The sequence below is a fragment of the Fonsecaea monophora genome (assembly GCF_001642475.1).
Source record: "Fonsecaea monophora strain CBS 269.37 chromosome Unknown Scaff181, whole genome shotgun sequence".
In the NCBI taxonomy this organism is placed as follows: Eukaryota; Fungi; Ascomycota; class Eurotiomycetes; order Chaetothyriales; family Herpotrichiellaceae; genus Fonsecaea; species Fonsecaea monophora.
This window is the reverse complement of record NW_019174112.1, coordinates 1-27,032: the sequence shown is the minus strand read 5'-3', so window position 1 is coordinate 27,032 and position 27,032 is coordinate 1. Positions and strand designations below refer to the sequence as shown.

The 27,032-nt window shown below is 49.4% G+C and overlaps 9 protein-coding genes across 9 annotated transcripts; 4 read left to right on the top strand and 5 right to left on the bottom strand.

Annotated features, from left to right (window-relative positions):
• Positions 1-393: 393 nt before the first annotated feature.
• On the bottom strand, positions 394-3,726 carry AYO21_11764 (hypothetical protein; the record flags this gene model as incomplete). Its single annotated transcript, XM_022661648.1, has 5 exons — positions 394-1,860; positions 1,913-2,157; positions 2,207-3,330; positions 3,393-3,631; positions 3,721-3,726. 5 exons carry the CDS (start codon positions 3,724-3,726, stop codon positions 394-396), a joined length of 3,081 nt encoding a protein of 1,026 aa, XP_022506047.1.
• A 763-nt stretch (positions 3,727-4,489) lies between these two features.
• On the top strand, positions 4,490-8,640 carry AYO21_11763 (hypothetical protein; the record flags this gene model as incomplete). Its single annotated transcript, XM_022661647.1, has 5 exons — positions 4,490-4,538; positions 4,654-4,830; positions 4,885-5,029; positions 5,077-6,114; positions 6,162-8,640. The coding sequence occupies 5 exons, from the start codon at positions 4,490-4,492 to the stop codon at positions 8,638-8,640; spliced, it is 3,888 nt and encodes a 1,295-aa protein (XP_022506046.1).
• An 871-nt stretch (positions 8,641-9,511) lies between these two features.
• AYO21_11762 (hypothetical protein) lies at positions 9,512-10,038 on the bottom strand (the record flags this gene model as incomplete). Its single annotated transcript, XM_022661646.1, has 2 exons — positions 9,512-9,783; positions 9,828-10,038. The coding sequence occupies 2 exons, from the start codon at positions 10,036-10,038 to the stop codon at positions 9,512-9,514; spliced, it is 483 nt and encodes a 160-aa protein (XP_022506045.1).
• Positions 10,039-12,470: 2,432 nt separating this feature from the next.
• AYO21_11761 (hypothetical protein) lies at positions 12,471-14,122 on the bottom strand (the record flags this gene model as incomplete). Its single annotated transcript, XM_022661645.1, has 3 exons — positions 12,471-13,550; positions 13,602-13,780; positions 13,951-14,122. The coding sequence occupies 3 exons, from the start codon at positions 14,120-14,122 to the stop codon at positions 12,471-12,473; spliced, it is 1,431 nt and encodes a 476-aa protein (XP_022506044.1).
• Positions 14,123-16,430: 2,308 nt separating this feature from the next.
• Positions 16,431-16,895, bottom strand: AYO21_11760 (hypothetical protein; the record flags this gene model as incomplete). Its single annotated transcript, XM_022661644.1, has 1 exon — positions 16,431-16,895. The coding sequence occupies one exon, from the start codon at positions 16,893-16,895 to the stop codon at positions 16,431-16,433; it is 465 nt and encodes a 154-aa protein (XP_022506043.1).
• Positions 16,896-17,847: 952 nt separating this feature from the next.
• AYO21_11759 (hypothetical protein) lies at positions 17,848-19,629 on the bottom strand (the record flags this gene model as incomplete). The annotated part of the gene is made up of 7 exons (XM_022661643.1): positions 17,848-17,985; positions 18,036-18,391; positions 18,443-18,701; positions 18,752-18,877; positions 18,935-19,024; positions 19,114-19,360; positions 19,418-19,629. The coding sequence occupies 7 exons, from the start codon at positions 19,627-19,629 to the stop codon at positions 17,848-17,850; spliced, it is 1,428 nt and encodes a 475-aa protein (XP_022506042.1).
• A 1,182-nt stretch (positions 19,630-20,811) lies between these two features.
• AYO21_11758 (hypothetical protein) lies at positions 20,812-22,721 on the top strand (the record flags this gene model as incomplete). Its single annotated transcript, XM_022661642.1, has 7 exons — positions 20,812-20,975; positions 21,028-21,312; positions 21,373-21,532; positions 21,589-22,052; positions 22,119-22,153; positions 22,206-22,386; positions 22,460-22,721. 7 exons carry the CDS (start codon positions 20,812-20,814, stop codon positions 22,719-22,721), a joined length of 1,551 nt encoding a protein of 516 aa, XP_022506041.1.
• An 894-nt stretch (positions 22,722-23,615) lies between these two features.
• AYO21_11757 (hypothetical protein) lies at positions 23,616-24,621 on the top strand (the record flags this gene model as incomplete). The annotated part of the gene is made up of 2 exons (XM_022661641.1): positions 23,616-24,272; positions 24,337-24,621. The coding sequence occupies 2 exons, from the start codon at positions 23,616-23,618 to the stop codon at positions 24,619-24,621; spliced, it is 942 nt and encodes a 313-aa protein (XP_022506040.1).
• A 317-nt stretch (positions 24,622-24,938) lies between these two features.
• On the top strand, positions 24,939-26,778 carry AYO21_11756 (hypothetical protein; the record flags this gene model as incomplete). Its single annotated transcript, XM_022661640.1, has 2 exons — positions 24,939-25,044; positions 25,106-26,778. 2 exons carry the CDS (start codon positions 24,939-24,941, stop codon positions 26,776-26,778), a joined length of 1,779 nt encoding a protein of 592 aa, XP_022506039.1.
• Between the last annotated feature and the right edge of the window lie 254 nt (positions 26,779-27,032).

Sequence of the window (27,032 nt, the reverse complement as noted above, 5' to 3'; positions counted from 1 at the left end):
AAGAGACAGCTAATGAGCTCAAGCGTAAGCGAGAAGGAGGAACGTGTACAACAGCTCGAAATCAAAAGTAGGAAAAGTGAGAAGAAAGAGACGTTGAGACGTATTAAGGATGCGGAAGAGGCTAGAAAGAAGTGTGAAGCGGAAGCACAAAAGAAATTGGAAACAATGGGCGTCTGTTGTGCAGGCTTTAGATGGATAAAGCAAAATGGAGGGTACAGGTGTGCTGGGGGATCTCATCTTGTGACGGATTCACAGCTTAGACTCTAGTGATGAAATAGATATTATTATAGTAGTAGTACTTACGTATCCTGAGATCTCAATGAATATCCACGCTTTTTCCTAAAGAAACGTTTAACCATAGCAGTAATTTCAAAGATTAACTAACCTCTCCCCTTACACGTAGAACATCGAATTTTGCACCTTCGGATGCAATTTGACCGCACTTTGATCCGGTAATTGCGTCGACTGAGTGCTCGTTGAGCCACTTTCTGAGACCTCCGGATCAAACAGGCCGCTGAGATAACATCTCGCCCGCTCGCATAATAGGTCGGCGTAGTACGCAGGCGGGCAGATACTGACGGCTTTGGTTGCGCGTCCGAAGAGATAGCAGAGATTGTGCGTCAGGTCTTCCACCATATCAGCGGGATTGCCAAAGGGCGGCTTGACAGGCAGTCGCCGAAATATCTCGTCCAGCACAATGTAGTAATGCGCAGGACGAGCGGTTCCTTGCAAAGCGGTGTGGGCTTGTAAAAAGAAGTCCCAGTTTCGAGCTTCGGTGATGCCGCGGTCGACAATCGTCCCGTTCGGTGGGTTCGATGATCTATCTGCGTCGGTTTCTTTGGTCGGGTAGAAGCGAGTGTTGTGCCGCTTGCCAACGATGATGATGGTGATGCGAGGAAACCCGCTTTTAGTCTTGTTGGGGGAGTATAACTCCTTGCAAGCGGCTCGGAATGATGGAAGTTCTTTCTCGAGAACCGAGTTGTATTGACCTTCGGAGACACCGTCACGGTAAACGAGAATATTATCGGGAAGGGACTTGTTGACCTTTTGCCACAGCTGAAGTCGTGATTGAATCAGTGGCTGAAGGCCCGTAATCATCTCCTGGCCAGGAGGTTGAATGAGGAGCTCTGCTGGCCATTGTCCGAGCCAATTGTCGACTGATGCCACGATGCCACTAACGCTGGGTGCCGTTTTCGCAGAATTTGGGGACGGATGTGTAACATCCAAGCCGACGATCATGGTTTTTCCTTCAGCCACAATGCCGAGCTTCTGGGTGTTGAGTGAATGATTCCTGCCTCCAAGCTTTAAATTGACCTTTAATGCAACATTGGCGAAATATTGGTCGTTGTAAGGTTTGACGAACTTCGAAGCCACAGTGCAAACGTTGAGGAGTCCTTCTTTGACGTCGCAGGCAGTTTTGACACGATTGTAGATTCTGGTGTTCTTCGAGGGAAGTATGACAAGCAGAAAGCTTGGCGGCTTCTTCCTTTCACTATGCATGAATAAGTGGATAGAATTGTCGATCTGTCTCTCCATTGTGGAGTGGTCGAGAATCAGATTCATCCCTGAGGTGTGATTGACGGCGGTAATACCAAGCTCTTGCAATTTCTGGGTAAAACCATCCAGCGCGGTTTGCAGGCTTTGTTCAGAGCCCCATGGTGAGACAGAACCATGCATCGAGATTGCGAGGTAAGTCCAGTAAGGCAAGTTTGATTGCGTCGAGAAACGCACGTTTTGCAAATTCCAGCTCCCTGCACGAGGGTTGGTGACGCCTTTTCCATGATAAAGGACCCTTGGGGTGTCCAAAACACGACCGGGCAAGCAGACAAAATTGGGCTTGATCTCAAAACCAAAGTTATTCTGCTCCGTCTTTTGTGAGTGATAATGACGCCAAGGAAATGGAGGAACTGACCAGCGTAGCATTCATCGGTGATATCCCTAGTAAGCTCACCCCAGAAGTTGCAATGAAGCGGGCGTTTTGGTCTGGTGAACGCACCGCATATTTAATCATGTTCTGCGTTTGAGGCGGGCTCAGTTTCGTTAATGCATGCTGGCCCCCGATGACATGACAGACTTGAGCTGGGAGATAAGATGGATTTTGTTTGTTTCCAACATTGACTACTGGCAAGCTAGTGTCCCGAATGACCAGGTTGTATGCTGTTGGGGGTAAGTTATGACTATCATCGTCGTTTTGGAGGGGGCTCACTTTGCTTGAAGAAGTCGTAGACGCTGACATATCTCCCCTGAGTTGCACCGCTGCTGCTGTTGCTGCCTCCTCCGGGTCTCTGCCTCTGTGTTTGAGAACCAGGATCGGCAGCTGCCAGGAAGAACTTCACTTCCTTCGGACCGGCACCGAAACTGTGTACCACAGGCTTGTGTACCTGCTGTTGACCATCACCTTCCGATGCAAGGCCAAATATTTGTTTGATTCGAGGAATGACCTTTCTGCTCCTGTCCCTTCGCTGGATGTGTGTGACGCTCACCGACAATCGCCTCAGAAAAGTTTCCAGCTTCCGCTTATTGTTCCCATTCTGAGTTATGAAGACATTGATGAGCCCTTCCAATGGTCCTTCTTGAAAAAACGAGCCGTACTTGACCTGCACGTTGACAAGAATTCGCGCTGTGGCCGCTCGGGCACTCATAAAGAACCCTCGGATTGCCTGTAGCCCTTCTCCCAAGTTGACCTTCTCCGTTGTAGCTGTGTTGGGGTAGTGTTTGTGTGCTCCAACGCTTGTAATGTCAGACGCCGCTTTTGGATGATGTCCCATTACAATATTGAGAGCTTGGATCAGCTCATCTTTGGAGCCGAAAAGTGCGGCGCTTTTTGTGGAGGTTACATAATCCAGCAATTCTGAAGTCAACAGAGCGGCCGTTTGACGAAGTGTGATCTGGAATACGGGAGCATTAGGGCTCGGGTCTTGCTCGTGTTCTTGGCGATATGGCACCCGATAGTGATCCCTGATATTCAATTCCACTTTGCTGAGCATGTTCGATCTGAAATCCGTAACGATATCAAGTTCTTGGTCGCTGAAATGATCCTCGAGCAACAAGTGCACCAAACGTCTCGCCATTTTGGCACCTGGACCTTTGCCGCCGGCAGTAGGAGTGATATTGATTGAATAACGGTAGAGGAGGAGATTCCCGCATCCTGTCAATTCGAAGTAGTTTGTCCACAACAGTATCTCTTTCCCCTTTGTTCCGAAACCTGGACGTTCCGGGAAGACGCTTGTGAGGGCAGAAGAGCTTTTTGATCGCTGGATATTTGCTTGTATCTCCTCCTCAATTCGCTTCACCCTTGAATCATATGCTATCGCAGAGCCTCCATCCGGGCTGAGAATTGTCAGCGTCTGTCAGGAAAGCCAATGTTTGATCCCGTACCGATAAACGCTGACCTGAGTTGGCAGGCCTCTGCCTCTGCCTCTGCCTGAACCTCGATCTCCTCTGCCATGCCCTCGAGGGTTGAATGGCTGTCCTCTGTCCCCACCTCCACCTCTACCTGCAACTTGATCTCCTCTGCCACGGCCTCGAGGATTGAATGGGAGCCCCCTTTCCGCACCTCCACCTCTAGGTACTCTTCCAGACATTTTGTAGAAAGTGTGCCGTAAAACTTTAGAGTTAGCGGGATGAACAGCTGGCAGTGTTGAAGCTGGAGTGAGAAAGATGAACAGTTGTCAGTGTTGAGGTTTCGGGTAGTCAAGAATCAGGATCCTGCCCAGCCACTATCATCGTGTATTGCTAATAAGAACCATGTAATACAAGGTATAAGGATGCTCTTGCCACTTGCCGAGGGAAATATTTCCAAGTTGATAACTGGTAGATGGATGAGACTTCACCGGCCCTTGACGTCCCAATCAGAATCAGATGTGGGTCGTGACTGCTAGATGCCTCAGCGGGATTACGAAAGGTGTGATGACCGTCCCGAGACCCCTCCTGAATCCGACTTGTCCTCGAAATTGAGTCACTTAGGTTAATTGAAATTTATCTCTGCGAATCATTGCAACGACTTTGTCGAACCCTGATTCGAGAGAGGTCGATCGACAAGCCACGCACAAGACACTGTGTTGGGTTGAGGGTACACGCTATATCAACACTCTCATGTTTGCTACAATTTTCCGCTTGAATTTTCAAGGATGCAAGGGATGAATCAACGAGCTTGCAGAAACTGTACTTGGCTTTACTCAAACACACTTGTACCCTGCTCGTCAGAGCTTGAGAGCCACTTTCCCATATACCTTGTTTTCTCGCGGCCGGGTTTCTAGAACCTCACCATGGACCAAATCACCGCGCGCACCCGTAGCTACCAACTAGAGATGTTCGAAAGAAGCATGCAGGAGAATATTATAGTGGCGGTAATCAATCCTCGAGAATATAAGATTCCGCGCTGATCCAAAGTTCATAGATGGATACAGGGAGCGGGAAAACGCATATGTAAGAGCGCGATCGAAACATCTAACTTCGACTCACACATTTCAGTGCATTGCTTCGAATAATGGCTGAGCTAGAGCGCTGCCCATTGGACAAGGTCAGTTACCAGCCAGGTAGGAAGATTGGGATATAATAGGCTGACCATCACACTGCTTGTCTGGTTTCTTGCGCCTCATGTTGCTCTATGTGAGCAACAATATAATGCCCTCCGCATTGGCCTCCCCTCAGTGAGAATCAAACTCCTTATCGGCAACGATAATGTGGATCGGTGGAGCGAGCAGCGCATCTGGGATGCGGCACTAGATGGCGTCCGTGTGATGGTGTCAACCCACAAAATCCTCGAGGAAGCTCTCGCACATTCATTTGTGAAGATTAAAGACCTAGCTCTCTTGGTCTTCGACGAAGGTACACACTTCTTTGTCCTGGGACTGACCTGAGACTGACTGAGGTATCAACAAGCGCATCACTGTATTCGAAAACATCCTGCAAACAAGATCATGGCCAACTTCTACTATCCCAAGAAAAGCGAGCATCCTGATCAAGTTCCACGTGTATTGGGTCTCACCGCAACGCCCATTGTGCGGTCAAAGCTCCATGAAATGAAGTCTGTCTCCCTGATGGTAATATATTCGTTGACTTAACCTTTTTCAGCACGGTCGAACGCAATCTTGACGCCATCGCAGTGACAACAAAACTCCATCGTGACGAGTTGTTTCGCTTTGTTCATCGACCAGACTTGGTCCCTCTGGTATACAAAATCGACTGCCTGGCCAATGCCAGCACTGCTCTAGAGAGGCTACGACAAATATGCTCAGCTCAGGCTGTCTCTCCGGCGCCTACTGACGCTTTACGATCTAAAAGCATACCCCAGCTTCCGTGGAAAGAGCAACTTGCCAAGTTTCGAACCAAGGCACACCACGTTTTGAACGAGTTGGGGCCTTGGGCCACCGACTTATTCATTCTGGAATCGATCAAAGTCTTAGAAAAGTCGGGTGGGCACAACACTGGTCTCTTATTCAGCTGGACAGATCAGGAGCATCGAGTTCTCACGAAACTCCTCTGCAAAGATCCTGTGCTCTCGCAGCTTCAGTACGATATTGCACCAAGTCATAACAACGTCTCAAAGAAAATGGCCTGTCTACTATCCTTCCTTGGATCAAGAGACGCGAGCCAAAGCACCGCTATAATATTTGTTCAACAGCGAGTGATAACTGGTCTCCTAAGCCAGCTCCTTTCGGCCCATCCCTCCACCAGCGGAAGTTTTCAGTGTGCGGCATTTGTTGGCATGTCTCAGAATCGGAGTAAAAAGTACAATTTGCCTGAACTCCTCGACATGAAGGAACAGCTGCAAACCCTCGCCAGTTTCCGCGCGCGAGCCAAAAATGTGATTGTTGCAACCAATGCCTTGGAGGAAGGCATAGATGTACGAGCATGCAACCTTGTCATCTGCTTTGACCTCCCACAAAACTTGAAGTCTTTCATTCAACGGCGGGGCCGGGCTCGACAGGAAAAGTCCGTGTTCGCGCTGATGTTTTCGGAAGAGGAATCCCAAGATAGGCTGGCAGCGTGGAAAACACTCGAGGACGACTTACAGCGCTTGTATCAGGATGCCTCAAGATTGAGAGTAACAACACTACATCTAGAGCAAAGTGAGCGGGTAGATTACTCACTCAAATCATCAACGACCGGGTAAGTCTATCCTCTTATCGGAGAATATCTCTCTAACAACAGGACAGTGCAACGCTCACCGCCGAGGACACTATGGCCCATTTACACCACTTCTGTGCTAAGCTGCCCGTCGAACCGTTCACCGATATGCGACCAATGTTCTCATACAAGCAAGAGCCGCCTGGATCAGAGGAGATCACTGCAGTCGTCACCCTCCCAAACTGTGTAGACGCCTCGGTTCGTGTTGCAACAAGTCTCCATAAATGGAAGACGGAGAAAAATGCAGCGAAAGACGCCGCGTTTCAAGCTTACACCGGGCTGTACTCTGCCGGCCTTCTCAACGAGAACTTGTTGCCACTCTCCCATGATTTTGAGATGCAGCTGGACGTCTTGGACAAGCTTGGATCCCAAGTCGACATAGACCTGGAATACAGTCCGTGGCAGCTTGTCGCTCAAGCCTGGTCATCGACGTATGTATACGATCTTGCGGTGCAGTTCAATTTCCATGAACGCACCGAGAGGCCGCCTGTCACAATGAAACTCGCCTTTCCTTGTGAATTGCCTGATCTACAGCCACTGAGGGTGCAGTTGACCGCGGATGCGACTGTCTATATGACATTTCAACACGATCGCAGACGAAGATTCATCACTCCGACTGACAGGGATCTCATGAGGAAAGTGACGCATATCATTAGCCGCTCGACGCATTCTGACTACAGCTCGGACGACAGAATTGACTTCCTAGCTCTTTTTACGCCAGTCATGGAAGACATGATGCTGCAGACTTGGCTTACTGCTAACAAAGGGAGAATTAAGGCATTGGAGCTTGTGAGCGTCTCTCGCAGCCTGATCCCTCGGGGATTCGTCCGGCACACGACAGAAGGACGACAGCCCCAGATTTTCAACTCGTGGACGGTAAATAAGGATACTGCAACCTCAAATTTGCATCAAATTACATGCACTCCACTTCCAAGTAGAAGAAATTTCAGGATTTCTCCCCCTGAGTATTCTGGGGCGGGAAAACTGAAGATCAGGAGCGACAACAAGGAAGAACACCCGAAGCTCAACTACTATCCCCTCGATGAATGCACTATAGACCGTCTCCCCGTGGAAATCGCACGGCTCAGCCTTCTGCTCCCCACGATCCTCCAACATATCGCGAACGCGTGGATCGCGGACCGGATGTGCCAAACAGTTCTGAAAGAAATCCCGTTCCGATCCCTAGATCTCGTCATCACCGCCATCACCCCACCGAGCGTGCAGTGGTGTACGAATTACGAAACGCTAGAATTTCTCGGAGATTCGATCCTAAAGCTAGTCGTGTCTATACAGCTGTATGACCGCCACAAGAATTGGCCTGAAGGGTACCTCACGCTGAAAAGGGCCGTGTTGGTGTCGAACCAGTATCTGGCCAAGGCTGCGTTGAAAGCAGGTTTGTCAACATTTATCAGGACGACTCCTATATCTTGGAAGAGGTGGTCGCCAATATTCATATCGGACATGATGGCCAAATCCTCATGTGCCGCTCGAACGGTCCGCATGAAAGTCCTGGCGGACGTTGTCGAAGCCCTCATTGGGGCTGCTTTTGTCGATGGAGGTTTTGGCTCAGCGGAAACCTGCATTCGCCATCTGCTCCCTGGTCTGGACAATGGAAAGCTCTCCTTCGCAGTCCAGACAGACAAGGGGCAAATGATCGCCAACCAAGACAGGTTTGAAAGCGTTATCGGATACGAGTTCCGCCACCCTTGTCTGTTGGTCGAGGCGTTGACGCACCCTTCCTGCGAAAGAGATCGATTCTCCCAATCATATCAGCGACTTGAGTTCCTTGGAGACGCGGTACTCGATTCAATCATCGCCTCGCAGCTCATGACGCATAAGGTGTCATCACGGTCACCAGGAGTGATGACCCGTGTCAAATCAGCGATGGTAAATGCCCATTTGCTTGGATTCTTCTGTATGGAATTCTATCGTACCGAAGAATTTGAATTCGTGCAACAACAACAACCTGACGGGAAGTTTAATATTGAGACAGAAACGACCAACATTTATCTGTGGCAACTCATGCGCAGTCACAATGACGTGGTCCGGGATCGTCGAATTGATAGCCTCGATCGATTCGAGAAACTAGGTGGAAGCATCCGACGGCAGCTCGACGACAGCTCGGAATATCCCTGGCTTGACTTGTCTATGTTGCGGCCTGAGAAATTCTTCTCTGACATTATCGAGAGCTTGGTAGGAGCCATATACGTAGATTCCAAGGGGTCTCTCGAAAAGTGTTCAACTTGGCTCGATTACATTGGCCTCATCAAATATCTCCGGCGCGTCTTGGATGAAAATATTGATGTTGTTCATCCAAGGACGAAAGTGGATTGGAAGACAGGTGCACAAACTACTGAGTATAAAGTCAGCAAGGTGGCTGATCCGGCGGAGAAATTTCAGTGCATCTTGTTAGTTGATGAAAAGACTTGTGTTCAAGTTGACGGCTACGATACTTCTGATGTTGCGATTGTTGCTGCTGCTCAGAAAGCGCTCAGTATCCTTCCGTGATGTTTCCGCAGTTTGTAGCGATTCGAAGAAGTTGGTACAATTTCCAATTCAAGAGCACTTAATTACCAGGGCCAGAAGCTGATGACACCCTCCTACCTCAGCACTTGAGTCACAGAAGTCTTCCGATACAGTAAAACTATCTTCTTCTCTCCTAGCCATTTGGCACGCAGCTCCGGGGGAAGAACATGATGCATTGCCTGACGTATCGGACCAAACTGCCAAGTTGCCTTTTGCAACCCTGGGAATTTCGATTCTCCAGTTCACCTGCTTCTGGGCGACGACATCCAGTAGGTTCAATACTTCCTTCAAACGCTCCAAAGTCTCTTTTTTGTTATCCTCCCAGTCCTCCACACCTGCTCGAACATCCTTGATTTGGACGTCCTTGAAAGCACTCGATCGTGGTAAGCGACGATGAAGTTTGGGACCTGGTTAACCCATAGTCGGACATGCATTTCGTTCATATCCATACAGTTATGGGGTGCTCTTGTCTTTAGATCGAAAATGGACTCTTGTGGGCAGACATGTTCCCCGTGACAAACTTTCAGTGCTTTGGAGTCGGTGAGGTCTGAAGGGACGTCATCCGAGAAAACTTTAGTTCGAGCAAATGCAGAGGCAACGTCCTTACTGTTCCCAGAGGCAGTGTGACTTACAGGGCGTTTGGCCTGATTGTCATCTTCCAGCTTCCGTGGGAAATATCCGTCTGTCTCAGATCTGACCCCAAGATTCAGTCCCCCGAAAGAATATGATACCAATCGTTGGTGAGACTGGGATCCAATACAAGCTGGGTCCCAGTTGGTATAGGCTTCAGGAAACATATGCCCATAGCCACGAACGTCGGGAATGGTGTCACGAGGATTGTTTTCCTTCCTGATCAGGAACAACGTGATTCCCACCTCTCAGCCACGAATCTGAAAGTTCTGTCTCGCTCCCCAATGAAGGCAAGCAAAGAACCCATCGTGTTGCCGCAGGCAAATACATCAACCTCTTGTCCATCGAAGTCAGGTTTCATCGTGAATATGGCGCGAACGCCAGGCTCCGTAGGATATGGGGCATATTGAGAGGCATTCTTGTCTCTGAAATATGTGCCTCTGTCCTGCTTTAGAGCTGGAGCATGGACTAGAGGTGCCCATCTTGGAGAGCTGCCTGGGAGGAATCAGACGAAGCCGTTCGTGAGGAAGTTCACATACCTGGAACCAGGATTGTCGGTCTATCTCTTGCCAACCGATTATACGAGGTTACGTAGGAGGCATCAATAATCTTGAGGATGTCGTCCTTCTCGCCGGCCTTGAGAGCGGAGGTGCGGATGGCCAGCAAATGCTTCTGGGATGGTAGTATGGGAGGGAGTTCCGGAAAAGGGTGTGCGCCCCACTTTTGGTAAGAAGAATAAGTCGCTGCCATCTTTGAATCTGAGCGGCGAGGTAGGTGGTCGCGGAATAAAGACAGAGGGATGGGAAGATTCCAAGCGCAAGCGATTGAGGTGCAGCTTTTGCAAGTGTTTTCAAGGTACCATCTTGCTGACGAGGCGAGACTAGACAAAGACGGGAGGGGGAGGTGTTTGCTCACTGCAAAACTGCATGGGCGACCATTGGGTGCGCTTTGCATCCAATCACCTCCTTAATTTGTATGTGAGCTGGCTACAGAAAGTAACCTCTTGCCGTCCTCATCGCTAGCTTCCACTGTTTCCAGGTATTCTGTGCTGCAGAGTTTATTGTGAGGGTGAATTCCCCCGAGGCAAATCTCCTACCACCTGACTGCCGTATGTTACTTGGGACATCGAGGAACTCCTGGCTAGATTGGAGAAAATCGTGCCGAGGACCTCTTGACTCCCGGACTGCGAGGATGGGATTCAACTGCCATATAGCTGATACATAGAACGACGGTTCGTTGGAAACGTGCCTTCTCCGCCTGAATACGGGTATGCTCTTCCCGCCAGACGCGTTGTGCCTCCAGTCGCGCTCGTTCTCACTGCTGGGCTTCCTCGGCCGCTCGCGCTCACGCTTCGAGGGCTCGCCGTTCCTCGATCTGTACTCGTTGTCGTGTTCGAGCCAGCCGAAAGACCGAAGGAGCGACGACGAGATAACTGGGAGGCAGCTTGAGCGTATCGTCTTTGTTCCTCCTCAATGTGGGTCAGTCTCTCATCGTGTCGTCGCATCATCTCGGCGACCTGCACTTCGCATTAAGAGGGATGGGGGCTCCTGACTTCCCATTGTTGTATGTGATGAGTCGCTTCGCCGAATCGCATTCGCAAGATTGCATTTTCTACCCGGGAAAGGAGAAGGCGACCCTTTAGACAATGAGATCTTATGTCCGCAGTCATTCTACTGTCCAAGGCAGCTTATATCAGCGCATCGGATTCGTCATCACTCGGGGGACACTAAAGGACATCGGCTCTAGCTCTGCTCCTCAGCTCGAGCTATCAATCTGATCTGACATTTAGCCTTCTCTACGAAACATCCAAAACCAAGCGTCCTCGGCCGTAGCGGCAAACAAGGTATGGTACCAGTGCCCTCCCTACATACATCTAATACCCCTATACACGTCTGATATTTCTGCCGTAACGTCGGATTATCGCCTATATTACCACCTCCTATTTTGTATTGCATCCACTGTCTATCCACTATCACTGCCTCGCACTAATCCACTCATCTCTATCCTCTACATCAAGTCTTTCGTCCTCTCTTGTACCATCAACGGGAATTCGATTTGTTAGATCCACCTCGATCGGAAAGAAGCGTGGCCATGCTCCTTCGCGGAAAAACCGTTGACAATGCTGATTGACTAGCCACGGATTTTCAGGTCGGTATCTCTTTTTCGACTTGACATTTCCGCCACGGCTTTGTGGATTGACCCATCCGTGTCCCTCCCTACAATGTCTTTTTATACTGTTGTCGCTGTCGTTGCAAGTGTAGTAGCACGGCTGGCCGTCTACTTGTGACATCAAGCATACCATACCCCTTTCGAATACTGGTAAGGCTTGGATACGTCCACTCGTGATAGCTGGGCATATTACCTGCTCTGGTTGATGGGCTAAATATGATAGGGTTCCGATATACTGCACTATACTTTTACGAACGGCTGGGGGGATGTGAGGGTGGTGCTTTCTGATGTGGGCTTCTACGTGGGAGGGAACTACCGCAAATGGATCGGGGTATGCGTCGTAGATGATCACGCGATATTGCGGGAGGTGGATGAAGAGACTGCCGAATGCCTCCTGGGGGGTATATTGGCCTTCATTAACAGAATGTAGACTGATACGACATTGTGCGCGAGCTAGTCTTACTAGGTTGATAATGGGTTTTGCCTCCGCCATGATTCGGTTCGAGCCTGGACCTCAACTTCAGGATATGGGTGGTTCTTGGGAGACCGAATGCTCATCTCGGGCCGCTCTCTTGAGCTAGAGTTGAAGGCTGTGGAATGACCGTGTTGTTGACTAATGGAGATATCGTTGATGTTAATCTCCGCGAGCGGATTTCGAGCGACTCCCTGTTGAGCGTATATATTTCGCTATGACGGCATCGAGCTAGAAATGATTTGGTCCTGGCTTGAGACGTGATTCGTGGAAGGAATTCTGGAACCTGTTTTCGCGGGTGGGCTGGAAACTCTAAGGAAATTGTGCCACCGGAAAGACACCTTGCGATATGCCTCCAGAAGAGCAGCGTCGACAATGTGAGAGAAGGCACCATCTCGACCATAGTTCGACGCTCGCACCCGCGGTCGATGTCCACTCTGCCATGAAAATGCTACATCAGCTGGGGCATCGACGCTACAGTCATCGTAACGATTGAATGGACGGGCGTTCTCTCGAACATGCGTTTCGGTGATGGCAATCATCACTTGACGAAGTAACCGAGAGCCCATTGGATACCCAAGAATGCAATTGCTACTCTGGCGGAAAGCGGAAGTAAGATCATTAGTCGTCCAATGGCGATAAGAGGCTTGTCGAGCAACCACCGGATTGGTGGAAAATAGGAGATCGTTGGTGGTAGGTACGTTAAAAGCATGTTGATCAACGGCCGAACGTATACACAACGAAGTGAAGGTGACGAAAACCGCGCTACACAAAATTCGCGATTAGTGTTGCGTTGGGCTTTGGTATATCGCACGAAAGTCATCATCGTCCCGTCATAGACGTAAACGCCACGCGGGCTCATCGGACCATTTCGTAATAGGATGGTAAACATCTCACCGAGACGAGGCACTCCCCCGTCGTTGGTGGCCATAGCTTGTTGCCCTAAGGCGCGGAGCGCTCGATCGTGTAGTTGAAGATACTCAATAACAGCCGGAAGATCCCATTCACCGTATTGAATCAGCGCGTTTGGGCCCATACCGCAAACACTGGTGTAAAGCTGAAGATATACATCGTTTAATCGGTTGGCTGGATCATAGACGAACGAGTATTCTGGAGTGTTATTGCTGAAGCTATCCTTGATACCCTCTAATGATACTTCGGGTCGCCATTGGCGCATCAGCTGATCGTATAAATCTGCGGCGGAATCAGAGAGCGACCGGGCAAAACATCGAAATTGATCCATGCGGAGGCTGTGATCATCGAAGAAGATGGTCTGGCGATCATCGCTCCATCGCACAAAGAATGCCGGCAGTTCTAAACGGAGCATACTTCTGCCGTAGTCAAGGAGGCTAATCATCTCGCCTAGGGGTGTCAAGGAGCCGGCACACATGTACCGGCATCGAACTGAGTTGAGAATTTCCAAGTAATCTCGGCCCAGTCGAACAGGGATTTTCAGGTGTGGATATTGGCGACACGGAAGAATATCTTCGAGAAACAGAAGGAGCTGAAGATGAATTAATGCAGATATTGTGGGCGTATAAAGACGAGGAGTCTGAAACCCGGCTCCATCGGTTGTGAAGGCGAGAATACCGCTGATGTAAACGGGGCCGCTGGAGGAAGGCTGTCAATCTGTAAATTCGTCCCGACACAGTAAGATGCTAAGTTTGAAGACCAATTCGCTCAGAATGTCGCTTCCGGTATTGTGATTGTTAACCAGAGGTATAGGCAAGCTAGCATCTTCGGCGCGGTCGTCGAGGATATAATCGTTATCCTCGTCGCCTTCGTCATTCTCTTCCTCTTCATCTTCTTCACCTTCCTCCCTATCTTCTTCACCTCTATCCACTTCGATCTCTGATGGATTCAGGCGTAAGTCTGGTTGACTCGAGATGATGGATCATAGCTTCCTGATGACTGTGATCTGGGCTGCGGTGACCGGAATGCCTAATGCGCGAAGAACCGATGGCTGGAACCGAACGCTCCGGAGTCCTACACCCAAAACTTGTCTCCAACGCCGTCGATACTTGCGGCGAGTTTCGTCCTGTCCGACGAGCTGGAAAGGAGCTTTGAAGGGCCGGGAAGGGAATCGACTTCGAAGCCAGCATAAAATTGGGTGGCCAGTGCGTCGCACAGTCTCCTCGCAACGATCAAAAGCAACGTCAACGTGTTATAGTATGCGGTGGATCCTTTCCTCATCTTCGGCAGAACTCCAGAGCTCCTGGTCGCCCACGGTCCCGAAGTGCTTTCTGAATTACCGACCATCACGGTCCGGCAATAGAGCTAACCGATAGAGGACATCACGCGGACGATCGCGGTATTTCTCGTACCAACGGGTTCGTTCATGCCACGGTCGAATAAGTGATAGTTCCTGTCCAGCCATTTCCAAGGACATGGGCGTAGCATCCACTTTTTGTAAACGCGTCCGTTCTTGCGCATGGATCTGAAGTAGAAGGTTCGGTAACATGGGTCTCTCTGAGAGCTCTTGGGATGGAAGCATCGTAGTTCGGCGAGTTTTGCGAGGGCGAGGTGGAGTTAACTCAAGACTGGTACTGTAAGATACCGTGGAGTGAACAATCCACACTGACAACGATATACGCCACCACTGGTCCAGCATTGGAAGACACTCTATCACAGTCGCGCATGGCTCGGGCTTGACGTTTTGAAATGCCATGCTGAGACGACAAGTGCCAAAAAAGGGTTTGCTCGCTTGAGGTTGGAGATCGACTGGAGACGGGACAGCGTCGACACGCGTAGCCAGGCTGAATCCTTAAAGACGGATCACAGGGCGATCCGTCTTTACGAGGAGTTAGCTGTGCTGCGTCGTTCAGCTCAAGGGTCTTGGGATGGCGTTCTAGACGATCACGGCTGATTAATTCCACGCTCTGATGACTTGCGATATGCTGCAACACGTAATCGGCACCGATTCTCAAGGCATTCTGGCAGTGGCAGCATATTAACGCTTGCTCTGGGCAGACGAGAATGAGGCTCCATTGATCCAACAGAGTTATTCGCTTCTCGGCAGCCATGACCGGGCCAAACACACGATACTTACACCTCTCCAACGGGTCTTGTGCTGCGAGCTCGCGTTCGGCGCTACGCGTTTTCATCTCTCACTACACACGCTAACCCGCAGTTTTTCGCGCTACACGTCTGAAGTGGGTCTCTTACCCGCAAGAAATCTAGCGCTAAACATGAGAATACGCTCAGTAGGATCTTAGAGGAAAAGAACTCTTAGACCTAGTGTCTTAGATCTAGCTAGTTAGAAGGTAGGAGTGTCTACCTATGCATTATATAGGTAAATTCCACTAATTACGCTCCAGTCTGTAGATTCTCCTATTATAATAGGGAAGCTTCCCTTCCCTCATGCTTTAAGTCTTAGTTAAGATATATGATCAAGGAATACCTATACCTACCCCTTACCTATCGCCATACTCTACCTATCTATATAGGCTGTTCCTGACAGTCAACCACCTTTAACATCGCTATAGTTAACTTCACTTAAAGTCTTATGAAGTAGCTGTTTATCGGACCAGTTAGCTAACTAGAGGGTAAATGTATATACTATAGGATGTTACGAACCGACCTTCATACGACCACCTAAGGGCATAAGGAAAGGAAGGTTAAGCGAGAAGTAGCCTCGTCGGTAAGGCTAACCCCGATTACGTAATAACTAAAAAAGGAGATACACTATTATATGCGGAGTACCGTTATACGCTAAGGGAATGTAATAGCTATAATACTATAATGCCTAGACCTACTTAAATAGAAAACCTACCTAAAGTATATAGTTAGCTAGATCCGCTTCTATAGAAAGCGTAGTTAACCTCGTTCATAAATAATCGAGTTCCTCTCGGTTAAGTACTTTACGTATAGTCCCGCGTACTATACTCTTAGTTTCGTCTCTACTACATCGCTCCACTACTATATCACTAAGTAAACTACCTCGGGTTTACTATGGCACCTCACGTGTAAAGCATCTCGTAATATAGGATTAATAATGATAGATAACTAGCCTATAGATAGAGATGTCAACGCTTAAAGAGGCTTCAAGGTTAATAGGTACGACCCCTCTTACTATATATATACGGTAAGCTAGCTACTTAGCTGGCGGCCTAACTCCTTAGTTAGTGGTCTAAGCCGAGTGTCCAGTGTCACGTGGGTGTTCGTGACACTGTTAGTAATCAGGTCTTAGTTATCTCATCGACCTTATACTGACTAACCTACATATAAGATGGATCTAGAAGAGGTGAACGATTCGCTTTTCACCCTTATACCTAGATAATAACTAATGCTACCTTCAGTAGGGGACTCCAATAGGAGAAGGGAAAAGCTATCATGGTGCGCCTTCTTAATTAAGGTCCACTTTGAATCAACTGAAGCCCCACGATATGCCAGGGGATAACAAACTCAGCATAATAATCCTTGAGCCCATCAATACATGCCTTGAACGTTGGCTTTTTCTCAAAATCTTCATGATGAGCCTAGGTCCATTAGCTTTCACAGTCTAGTCGAAGTAAGAGGAGGCCATACGTACATCCACGGACTTCCAGTTGATCAAAAGAAGCTGGTTCTGGGGGTTTTCCAGTAGAGGACTGATGAAATGTCCATCGCACCCAGGGTCGTTATCCAGGATGGGGACGACAATCTTATGAAACTGGGAATAGTAGCCTTGCACGCCACCTTCGACGACTTTCGTCAGGGCGACCTCGATTGCGGGTGACTGAAGTGTCTTGGTCAAATGCTCCTTGTCGCTAAGTCCGCCTGCTTTAATTGAAGCATGGTTCTGCCATTCAATTTTCCTCCCGTTCATCGCGGGCTGAATGACTTTGTGAAACTTGCTGTATTCGGAGCTTGTGAAGAACGCATGGCTTGCCTCTAGGCTCTCCCATAAAAGGAGGGCAACCTGGGTGTGGCGGTCTTCATGCTTTCTCCCTCTCCATATGGCTTGTAGTCCTTTGGCCCTGCTCATAGCGCGTCAGTGAGTCTCGTTGCAATCGACTGGGAATCGAGTGTCTCATGCAGACCTTTGTAGTATATCAAAGCCTGGAGCCAGGTCCTTATTGATCTCCGCATCGGTGTGTACCGGTCGATGAGGGACTATAATAAGCTGGATAACTTGTGATTGGTCTGCCATAGTGTTCGAGAAGTGTGTTGTACAATTGTCTGATTGACAGATTGAGCAAGGGAAAGGGAAGCATATGACCATTGCCCTTCACAAGAGAAGACATCGTCATCTTTGAGTTTGACTGGGTGAAACGGATTCCCAGAGATTCTCTAATGGATTGTGAGGATTGTTCAATTGAACATGACCCCCACATTTCGCCCGCTCGATTTGGGCTTCAAGTAAATCGACCGAAATCAGTCCGCCCCACCAAATCGACCATGTCTCCATTTGCCACGCTTTGGTTAAATGCACACTTCGGGGGAAAACCAGGCTCGCTTCTCTTTCGATCCTAATGATAACTGCGAGGTGTCTTCCAGAAGACAATTAGTCATGTGTCAGGGGGCTTTCCCGAACCCCTGGGCTTGTCGATTGAAGGACAACCTTATGATGTGGAACTTTACTACTGAGAGGCCATGGCCGTACATTGCGCTGCGAACGTTTCTGGAGATGGCCGCAGTTTCCCTTCGGCTGGTTCTAGTTGAACACCAGTGCGTATACTCCGAGTGTCTGGGGAAATTTCGGTCAGACTACGAATCGTAGTGATTGTATTCGATGAATGTACCATTTGGAGAGAATGTTTTGATCGCCTTTCTGGTTAATAGCCCTTGTAATTGCAAAATTGTATGTTCAGTTGATTCTTCCTATAACAGAAGACGGTACACTATTGACATCAAACTCGAACAGCAACGCGACTGCTGCTGCCTACTTAGCCTTGGAATAAGGTATACTGCAACATGATCACCTTCGAGGCACCATCTCACGCCTCTTCGACAGTTTCCACTCGCTTTTCGCCGGTCTTCTCGAATTCGAGCTTATTGACGTCGATAGCACAGATCTCCACAGCCACATGATCTCCAAATTTAGCTGCAATTTCTTCCAAGGTCAATCCGGCAGTCTGTTCAAAGTTCATCAGCCAACACCTCTTAAAGGGAGCTTGAATCTTACCTCAGGACAATACCAGAGAAGGAAGGTGTTGGATACGATACAGACCGCGATCATCACAAAGTAATAGCGCCATCCAATGGTTGAAAAGGCTTCCGCCGCTGGGCTGTTGTACACGATGGTCATTATGAAGAAGGAGACAAAGCCGATCGTCGCACCCTCACTTCGGAGGTGAGTTGGCCAGATTTCAACGATGTAGGTATAGCCAGGACACTCAATTAACAGCCCGAAGATGAAGACAAAGATGAAATACATGGCAGTGGCCGCTTTGAGACCTGCTGCGTTGGAGGATCCGATGTAGTATTTCTGGAGGACTGCCTCGATGATGAGGCAAGTACTGCAGAGATAGCCTCCCAGAGCTAGAATAGTGTTAATTGAGCTTGATGAGACGTCAATGCGGCGCCACCTACCAAGTTGCTTCACGCGGCCGAGACGTTCGATGAGAAGACCACTGAGCCAAGTTCCGATTGCACATACTGTGACCCAGACGACGGAAAGCCCCAATTGAAGTACGTTACTGTATCCCAGACCAGCAAAGAGCTGTGGTGCGAAGTTTGCGATAACAACGATGCCAGTCGATTGGCCCATGACCCAAACAATGGATCCACAGATGGCTCGTTTGCGCATGTGAGGCGTTTTCAGGATATACCAGTAACCAGAAGGTAAAGACTATCGACTTTAGTATTCATGTGGCCTTCCTGGAGTTCAATACAACAAACCTTTTCTTCTTCTATCTGCGCCTTGATCTGGATATATTCCATACGTGCAAGTTTCGCCGTGGGGTCTTTCTTTGACTTGTGCAGCTTCTGTAGAACCGCCCAGGCGTCATCTGCTCGTCCATTGTCCTGGGATATGGTGTTAGCATCGCTGTCGCACTTTCTTAAAATTAGAGCCACTCTTACCATGAGCCACCGAGGACTTTCTGGGATGAAATACATGGTCACCACCAAGAGTAGTGCAACTGCGGTCAGAATGATATATTGCAAACGCCACTGATAAGAATGATCGACAAAGTGGAATGCGAGAGCGAAGACGGATGAAAAAATGTAGCGCCGGTGATCGAGATCCCCTGGAAGCTGACCAGAATACCGCGAGTATGGGCGGGCGCAATTTCGCTCATGTAGACTGGCGTATTCGCGATGATGATACCAGCTCCGACTCCATTGAGGACACGAGCAACGAGGAACATTGCGATGTGGACGCTGCCAGCTTGGAGAGCTCCAGCTATCATGATAATGACAGCGGCCGCCATGTTGCAAGGTCGTCTCCCGAAGCGCGAGGATATGGGGCTCTGAAGCACACTTCCAATGAAACCTCCGCCAAAGAACCTAGCCAGTCAGGTCAGAGATAAAGTGACTAGGAGCCAGGGGCGGCCGAGTCCTTACGCTCCAAGCATTCCTCCCACGCGAGACGTTGGGTCCTTCAGCAAGAAGTACTCAACAAATGAGGCTTGGGCGATCGTCCCAGCAATGGCATTGTTGGAATAGCCAAAGTTGAAACTTGCCGTGGCGGCCGCAAGTATAGTGATGATGTTGATCCAAGTTGTGTGCGGCTTCATAGGGGCATGGCTATCCCCAAGGTCAGGAGTAGGAGACATGGTCACTGCTTGTGACAGATAGGAACTGGAGCCTGGCTGGGGGAAGGGAGTCTTAACTGAAGACCTTGACAACGAAAACAAAGAGTTTTAAGACCAGCCTGCACCTGGTTCGCTAGCAATGACCTGGGGAGCAGGACGGAGTCTTTAACCTCCACCATATAAGCCCAGTGCATGGGTGAAGCTGGGTCGTAAAATTCTAAATCTCGGAAATTCTCCTCCAAATTTGGGATTCGACGGGATACCCCAGGGAGAAGAGAAACGGGATGTCCTCGTGGGCTACAGAGCACTCTACGGGGCTCCGTTCTGTAGTATGTGGGGGGATCTAGACTCGCACACCGAGGAACATATACTAGCAATAAAGGTGAATTATCTCACTCGAGAAACCTAGTCTAATTTACTGGATTTTGGACGACACCTCCCGCGTGAGCTCTCCAATCCTACTGCTTGTCTTACAGCACAGCTGCAGATACTACGACATGGGAAGAGTCATCAACACTGGTGTATTAGACAGTGATTCTTCTGGAGAATCAGGTAATGATACCACGGTGGAACGCAATAAATATACTCCGGATGGTGCCGTGTAAACGGTGTCACTGCCCCCTGACCCAACAGGGAGAGAAGGCTAAAGGTCTAGGCTCATTGGAATCATTTGTCTCCACAGCTGTAATGCGTATGGCAGAAGGAGGTAACATAGGTTATCAGCCGGAGTATTAATCGGCCTGATTATGACTGGTGCTGGCTCAAGAGACCCTACCCATCGGTGCGTTTACCATGGCCAACTTCAAATGGAGTATATTCCGGGGTTCAGTGCGGAGATTTATGCTAACAAATGAATTTCCCTACCATCTGGGGTAACCTTATGCTGTAGATCCGTAATTGTACAACGTACACATACTCTTACGCTCATTGGAGGCCAAACGAGTCTCTGGGATACCTCGTTATTCAGCATCGACAGTCTCGGAATGGGCGATCCTATATTGATCTACAGACAAAACCACCAACCTTACTCAGCCTATAGCATTAGAAGGATGGCGAAATACATACGCGCAAGTAGTAGTTGTATTATATATTAGGAGACGCCATCATCCCGTCCTCCTGTTTCTCGACATCTTGAACGTAGTTTTATCGAAAACGCGATATTCTGTATGCTAAGTTCGTGGCCTGCCTTATTAGTCTCTCGACATGGGCCTTTTTATCGTCCTAATTGCCCTTACTCTAGTCTTCTCCTACCCATTATACCGACTGTTTCAGGTTGGCCGTCGACATCCACGCATGCCCCCAGGGCCACCTACAATCCCAATCCTAGGCAACGCTCACCAAATACCGATCACGGGTCTGGGGAGAAAGTACGACAGGTGGATGTACATGTCTAGCTCTGACAGTAGCTAATGTGCGCAGGTTCAAGTCCTGGGCCGATGTATATGGGCCTATCTTTTCTTTGACCATCGGTCCCACGAATATTGTTGTTCTCTCTGATCGGCGAGCTATTAACAACCTCTTGGAGAAGAAAGGGAGCATCTACTCAGACCGACCATTCAATTACGTCTCCAACTACGTGACACATGGTGACCATTTAACCCTTGAGCCTCAAGGCCCGTCGTGGAGAGAGAAGCGAACCGTTGTGACGCGAAACTTGAACCCCAAGTCCCTGGATGAGAAGCATTGGAAGATACAAGAAGCAGAGTATGTCTCCATGATTCACACCAGCTATGTTTGAGTACGTACTAAGTTGACAATATCCAGGGCGGTTATATTCATGAATAATATTCTCAAGGATCCATCCAGAATATTCGACTATGCACGTCTGTACACTGTTTCAGTAGCAGGATCTCTTATCTGGGGCCACCGAGCGACAAGCCTGGAGTCATTCTGGTACAAAGACTTTTACGAGCTAATGGACCTGGTAAGATCTTGTTACATCCCCCTTTCTCATTCGATCATTTCTGACTTTTATTCTAGTGGCTTCATGTTCAGGAGCCCGGGGCTAACCCCCCGATCGATGAGTTCCCAATTCTGAAATACCTTCCAGGTAGTTGGAAGAGTAGGGCCGAGAAGTGTCGCAAAATGATGGACGAAATGTGGGATAAGGCTCGAGCTATCGTCGATGAGCGAAGAGCACGCGGAGACAAAAGAGACTGTTTTATCGATGCTAAAATCGACGAATATAATGAGAAAGGCTGGCCTCTATCGACACACGCTTTCAACAACCTATTCGGAGAACTTCTTGAGGCGGGCGCAGATACAACTGCGAACCATATTCTAACACTAATTCTAGCCATGGCGAAGTATCCCCACGTTCAACAGCGCGCAAGAGCAGAGATCGACGTTCTTTGTGGAACTGACAGGGCACCATTATTTTCAGATTTCGACAAGCTACCGTACATCAACTGTATTGTTAAAGAGGGAATGAGATGGCGACCTACGTAAGTAGTCAAATCCTATGGCCTTTAGCTCTCACGACCGAGGATAGAATGTGCTGATGGAGACAGAGCTCCTGCCGGTCTTCCTCATATGGTCACCCAAGGTCTATTAATCCCACCCACAGTGCCATGCTAGCAAGATACTGACAATTTCAGATGATGAGTACGAGGGAATGCTGATACCTAAAGGCTCGATGGTTTTTGTGGGCATATGGGCCTTGCACCACGATGAGTCAGATTTTCCAAATCACGACCATTTCAATCCAGACCGCTACCTTGACCATCCCAAGTTAGCGAACGAGTACGCAGTCAGCCCTGACTACAATAACCGAGATAAGTACTTCCCATGGTGACTTCTCATGGTGATACTAACTTGAGCTTGTACATCATTATGGCTACGGCGCTGGCAGAAGAATGTGCCCTGGCTTGCACTTGGCAGAAAGGAATATGTGGCGGATCGCGGCGAAGCTACTATGGGCATTTGATATCTCCGAGCCAAAGGATCCTAGAACTGGCGAGGTCATCCATCTCGACGAGAACGCATACACGTCGGCTATTCTGATGTGTCCATTACCTTTCAAGGTCGATATCACGCCGAGAAGTGCGGATCATCTGGCATGTATTGAGCGGGAACTGTCGAGCGCAATGAGCTTTATGTCCCAGTGGAACTAGCTCTCACCCAATAGCAAAGACATAAACAAGATCTCAACAATACAAGACTGTCTTGTAATACGACGCCTTGTATTCAATCGTCGAAAGTAGGTCCGTACGACTTACGGAGGCTGGTGGATCGGGTGACTAGCCTCAAGAGGTATTCGGTACAAACCAGAAGACAACCACTCCCCCTGCTGCCACAGACTGCAGGTATTATAATGAAGCCTGGCTTACACGTGATGGAATGGCTTTTAGTCAGCATTATAGGCGACCCAACCCACCAAGTCAAGTAAACCCTATCTCCCTTCCATGATCTCATTAATATTGAACTCGGAGTGGCGGGCAGGGTATTCCCTTTTGGTCCAGTCCCAAAGGAGGTTTTGTCATACGATGTCGGTTCAGAACCTCCAGCGGGGCCCCAGAGGAGACCTAACTACCGCCAGTCTTACTACAGTTAGACTACAACGGAGTCCCTCCGGGAATTAGTCCATGAATCACCGGTGGCCAAGAAGATGCCCCGAAGTCCTCAACATCAAACCCTCGGAAATACACCAAGGGGAGTAGGCAGCTGACCGGGTGAGCTCTTTCCTTCCTCTATCTCAACCCTGCCACATTCGAAATCATACCGACGGTGAAGTGGTCAAATCAGGTTGCGCAATAATGAATGTTCAGAAAAATGGGGAGAATACACGTTGCCCGCCAGGGCCGGTAAGGCCTCGAGTTCGTAGCTTCATGCCTTACATCAGCGACCATGAAGAGCCATATTGCCACGAGCTGCGCTTCTCAAAACTGACAGATATCAAGTCGTCGTCCCGGAACATATAGCTGGATATCTGATTGCTTGTTCTATCCCCATTCAAAACAGATTACGCGTTCACCTGAGGTCAATAGGATAAGCAAGCTGATACGACCATGTCTGTTCGAGGAAGAGTTGCAATTGTTACCGGAGCTGGCGGAGGCTTGGGTCGCCTTTACGCCTTGGAATTGGCAAAGAGAGGGGCTAAGGTCGTCGTCAACGACTATGGCGGGACCCTAGATGGACAACCGGGAACAAGTGCTCGCGCACAAGCGGTGGTTGAAGAAATCAAAGCTGCCGGGGGCATTGCGATTGCAGATGGCCACGATGTTTCTTCTGTGGCTGCAGCCAAGGAAATTGTGGCCGACACCGTCAAGGAGTTTGGCACTGTCGACATTCTGATAAACAACGCTGGGATCGCTGGCAAGATGTCCCCACATGACGATGTGGATGCTGGCGCTTTCATGAGAGTACTTGAAATAGCGACTCTTGGAACGACATCGATGACCAGTGCGTGCTACTCTTGGATGGCAAGGCAGAAGTACGGCCGAATCATCAATACATCCTCGAACGCCATCTACGGGTTTGGCGCGGGAGGAGACTGTGCTTATAGCGCCTCGAAGGCTGCTGTATTTGCCATTACGCGAGAACTTGGTCGCTGGGCACCACGAGATGGCATCAAGATCAACTGCGTCATGCCATCGGCCGCCTCTAGGATGGGAGATCTGTCTGAGGGCACAAAAAAGGTTACAAGGACTTATTTCCAGCCGGAGGTAAGTAGTCTACACACTATGATAGCTGATGGAAACTCGCAGGAATTTACTAATATCGCTATAGGGGGTAGTTCCCTTCGTCATCAGCCTCGCCTCGGAAGAGTGCCCATCATCGGGTGAGGTGTTCACGGCAAGCGCAAACAGGGCTGCCCGGGAAACACTCGCAACGTTCCCCGGGGTCAAATCCGAAACGGCAGAGGGATTTCTGGAGAATTGGGATAAAGTCATGGGTCGAGGTGAGGAACCGTACTTGGCGGAGGACACCCTGGATCATGTGAAATATGTCATCCGCCAGGCTCATGGGGTGGAGATGGAGGATATCGCAGACTTTAGCATAGTTTCTCGATAGCTATCGAAAAATTCCGAGCTCGGAGGTCCCGTGTTCTATTCTCCGCCTCCTGCCAGAAGTGGATCTGTTAGCCTTTCAGTATTTCGACCTAGATCTTACACTAGGACAAAGCCAAAGACTTTGAGGCGATAGCGGAGGTAGTTAGGGACATAGTCGGGGGGGTTTTCCCTTGAATGGCGGGCTTGACTTATTACTCGCTCATGGATTCCCGTTGATGATTGACCCCAGACTCCAAATCTTATCAATGCCCTGGAAGCTGTTATAATAGCTTCGCGCAGAAGACCGGATCTTGGTTGCAAGATACAAGGGCAGTCATCATGGCTTTCCTCTCTGGCCCTCCCCGCGTGTTAAGGCTGACACGTTTCGTTGACGGAACAATATTGTCGACTTATCGTTGTTTTAGCATTGGTCAGGCCCGTCGAGGTACGTTCGAGAATCGACCAGCAGTCGGTGTTACTCTTGGTCCCACTAACGTCGTTCTCAGCTCCTCAGAATGAGGCTACCTACGATGTTGTAGTTGTCGGCTCTGGCTGTTCGGGCTTGACCACCGCCTTCGTTGCCGCAAAGCATGGTCTCAAGGTCATGATCTTGGAGAAGACACAGTATTTTGGCGGCACAACAGCTTACTCTGGTGGCGGAGCATGGATACCGGTCAACAAGCACCAAGCAGCTATCGGTGTGCAGGATTCGGCAGCTCAAGCAGATATCTATCTTCACGAGGTGCTGGGAGACCTCTACGACCCCAAGAAAGTGCCAGTTTTCCTTAAATCAGCTCCGGAGATGGTGCAATGGATGGAGGATAACTCTGCTGTTCGCTTTAAGCCTGTTCCTTTGCCGGATTACCATGTCTCGAAAAAAGGTGCCTCGGCAGGTCGCACGATCCTGACAGAAAAGTTTGATGGACGTCAACTGGGGCCATTGATCAAGCAGGTTCGCTATCCAATACAGGGCTACTCTGCATTTGGTTCGATGCAAGCAGACCCAGAGGAGTTACCAGTTGTGACCAATCCCTTTGGTAGCATCACGAATCTGGTCAAGGTGACGAAGAAAGCGCTTCGCTACGCTGCAGACCTGATTCGCTATGGCAAGGGAACCGACATGGCCAATGGCAACGCACTTGTGGGACGGCTGTTGTTTTCTGTGCAGCAGCAAGGGGTGGACTTATGGAATAATGCGTCAGCCACAGACCCTGTGATCGAGAACGGGCGTGTCGCTGGTGTTCAAGTTCTCCGTCAAGGCAAAGAGACCACGGTATACGCTCGAAAGGGAGTGGTCCTTGCTAGTGGTGGTTTTGGCAGATCAGAGGAGGCCAAACAGTATGTCCCGCATGAATGGTGTGCTTGCCCACGAGGCAACACAGGAGACGGCAAGCGAATTGGTGTTGCCAGCGGCGGTGCTCTACCGCCCAAGAACCCGTCGAATGCCATCTTTGCTCCTATCTCTCTCCTGCCTGTCCCGCATGGTCCGGTACGCCGCTTTCCACATTTCGCGATCGATCGATCCAAGCCTGGGTCCATCATTGTTGGGCCTGACGGTCGACGGTTTGCAAACGAGTCGGAGCCTTACCAGGAGTTTGTCAGTGCCATGCACCAGAAGGGTATCCAGAAAGCGTACTACATCGGCGACCGCACGCATCTTCGCAAATACGGTATGGGAATGGCATTGCCATGGCCCTACCCAATTTGGAAGCTACTGAGACAAGGCTATCTGATCTCAGCGCCCACGATTCCCGCGCTCGCGGAGAAAATTGGTGTCCCTACCCAAGCGTTAATGCGGACGGTTTCTGAGTATAATGACTTCGCTTCGACAGGGGTTGATACACAGTACCATCGAGGCGAGACCGCGTACGACCGCTTCTACGGCGACCCGCAAGTTCAACCAAATCCTAATATTCAACCATGCGTGACTGGTCCGTTCTATGCGCTCCCGCTGTACCCCGGCAATGTCAGCACTCTGTATGGGTTGATAACAAACAACGATGCACAAGTACTAGACCAGAACGGCCAGACTATCAAGGGACTATACGCAGTCGGTTGTGATCAAAACAGTGTCTTTAAGGGGGCTTACCCAGGAGGAGGCTCCAGCATTGGGCCGGGAATGACCTTTGGCTACCGAGCAGGGAGAAAACTGGCTCAAGGTGCTCCAGAGGCCTTCTAGCACATTCCTGCAAGTGATGTCTCTTTACAAACGATAGATATGCCATAGTCAACGTCTTTATTCCGTTCGTTTCGGCGGCAAACTCGAAACGAAGTTAGGTGTTGCGCTACTTCCTTCATGTTTAGGATACAGTGGCGAGCAAAAATCCAAAAAATTGGCAGTTTTGCCGAGGGCACAACAAGAGTTACACCGCCATATGCGCATATGGCGGTGTAGGTCTGCGCACTTTAGAACAGCATAATTTACATAGTAAA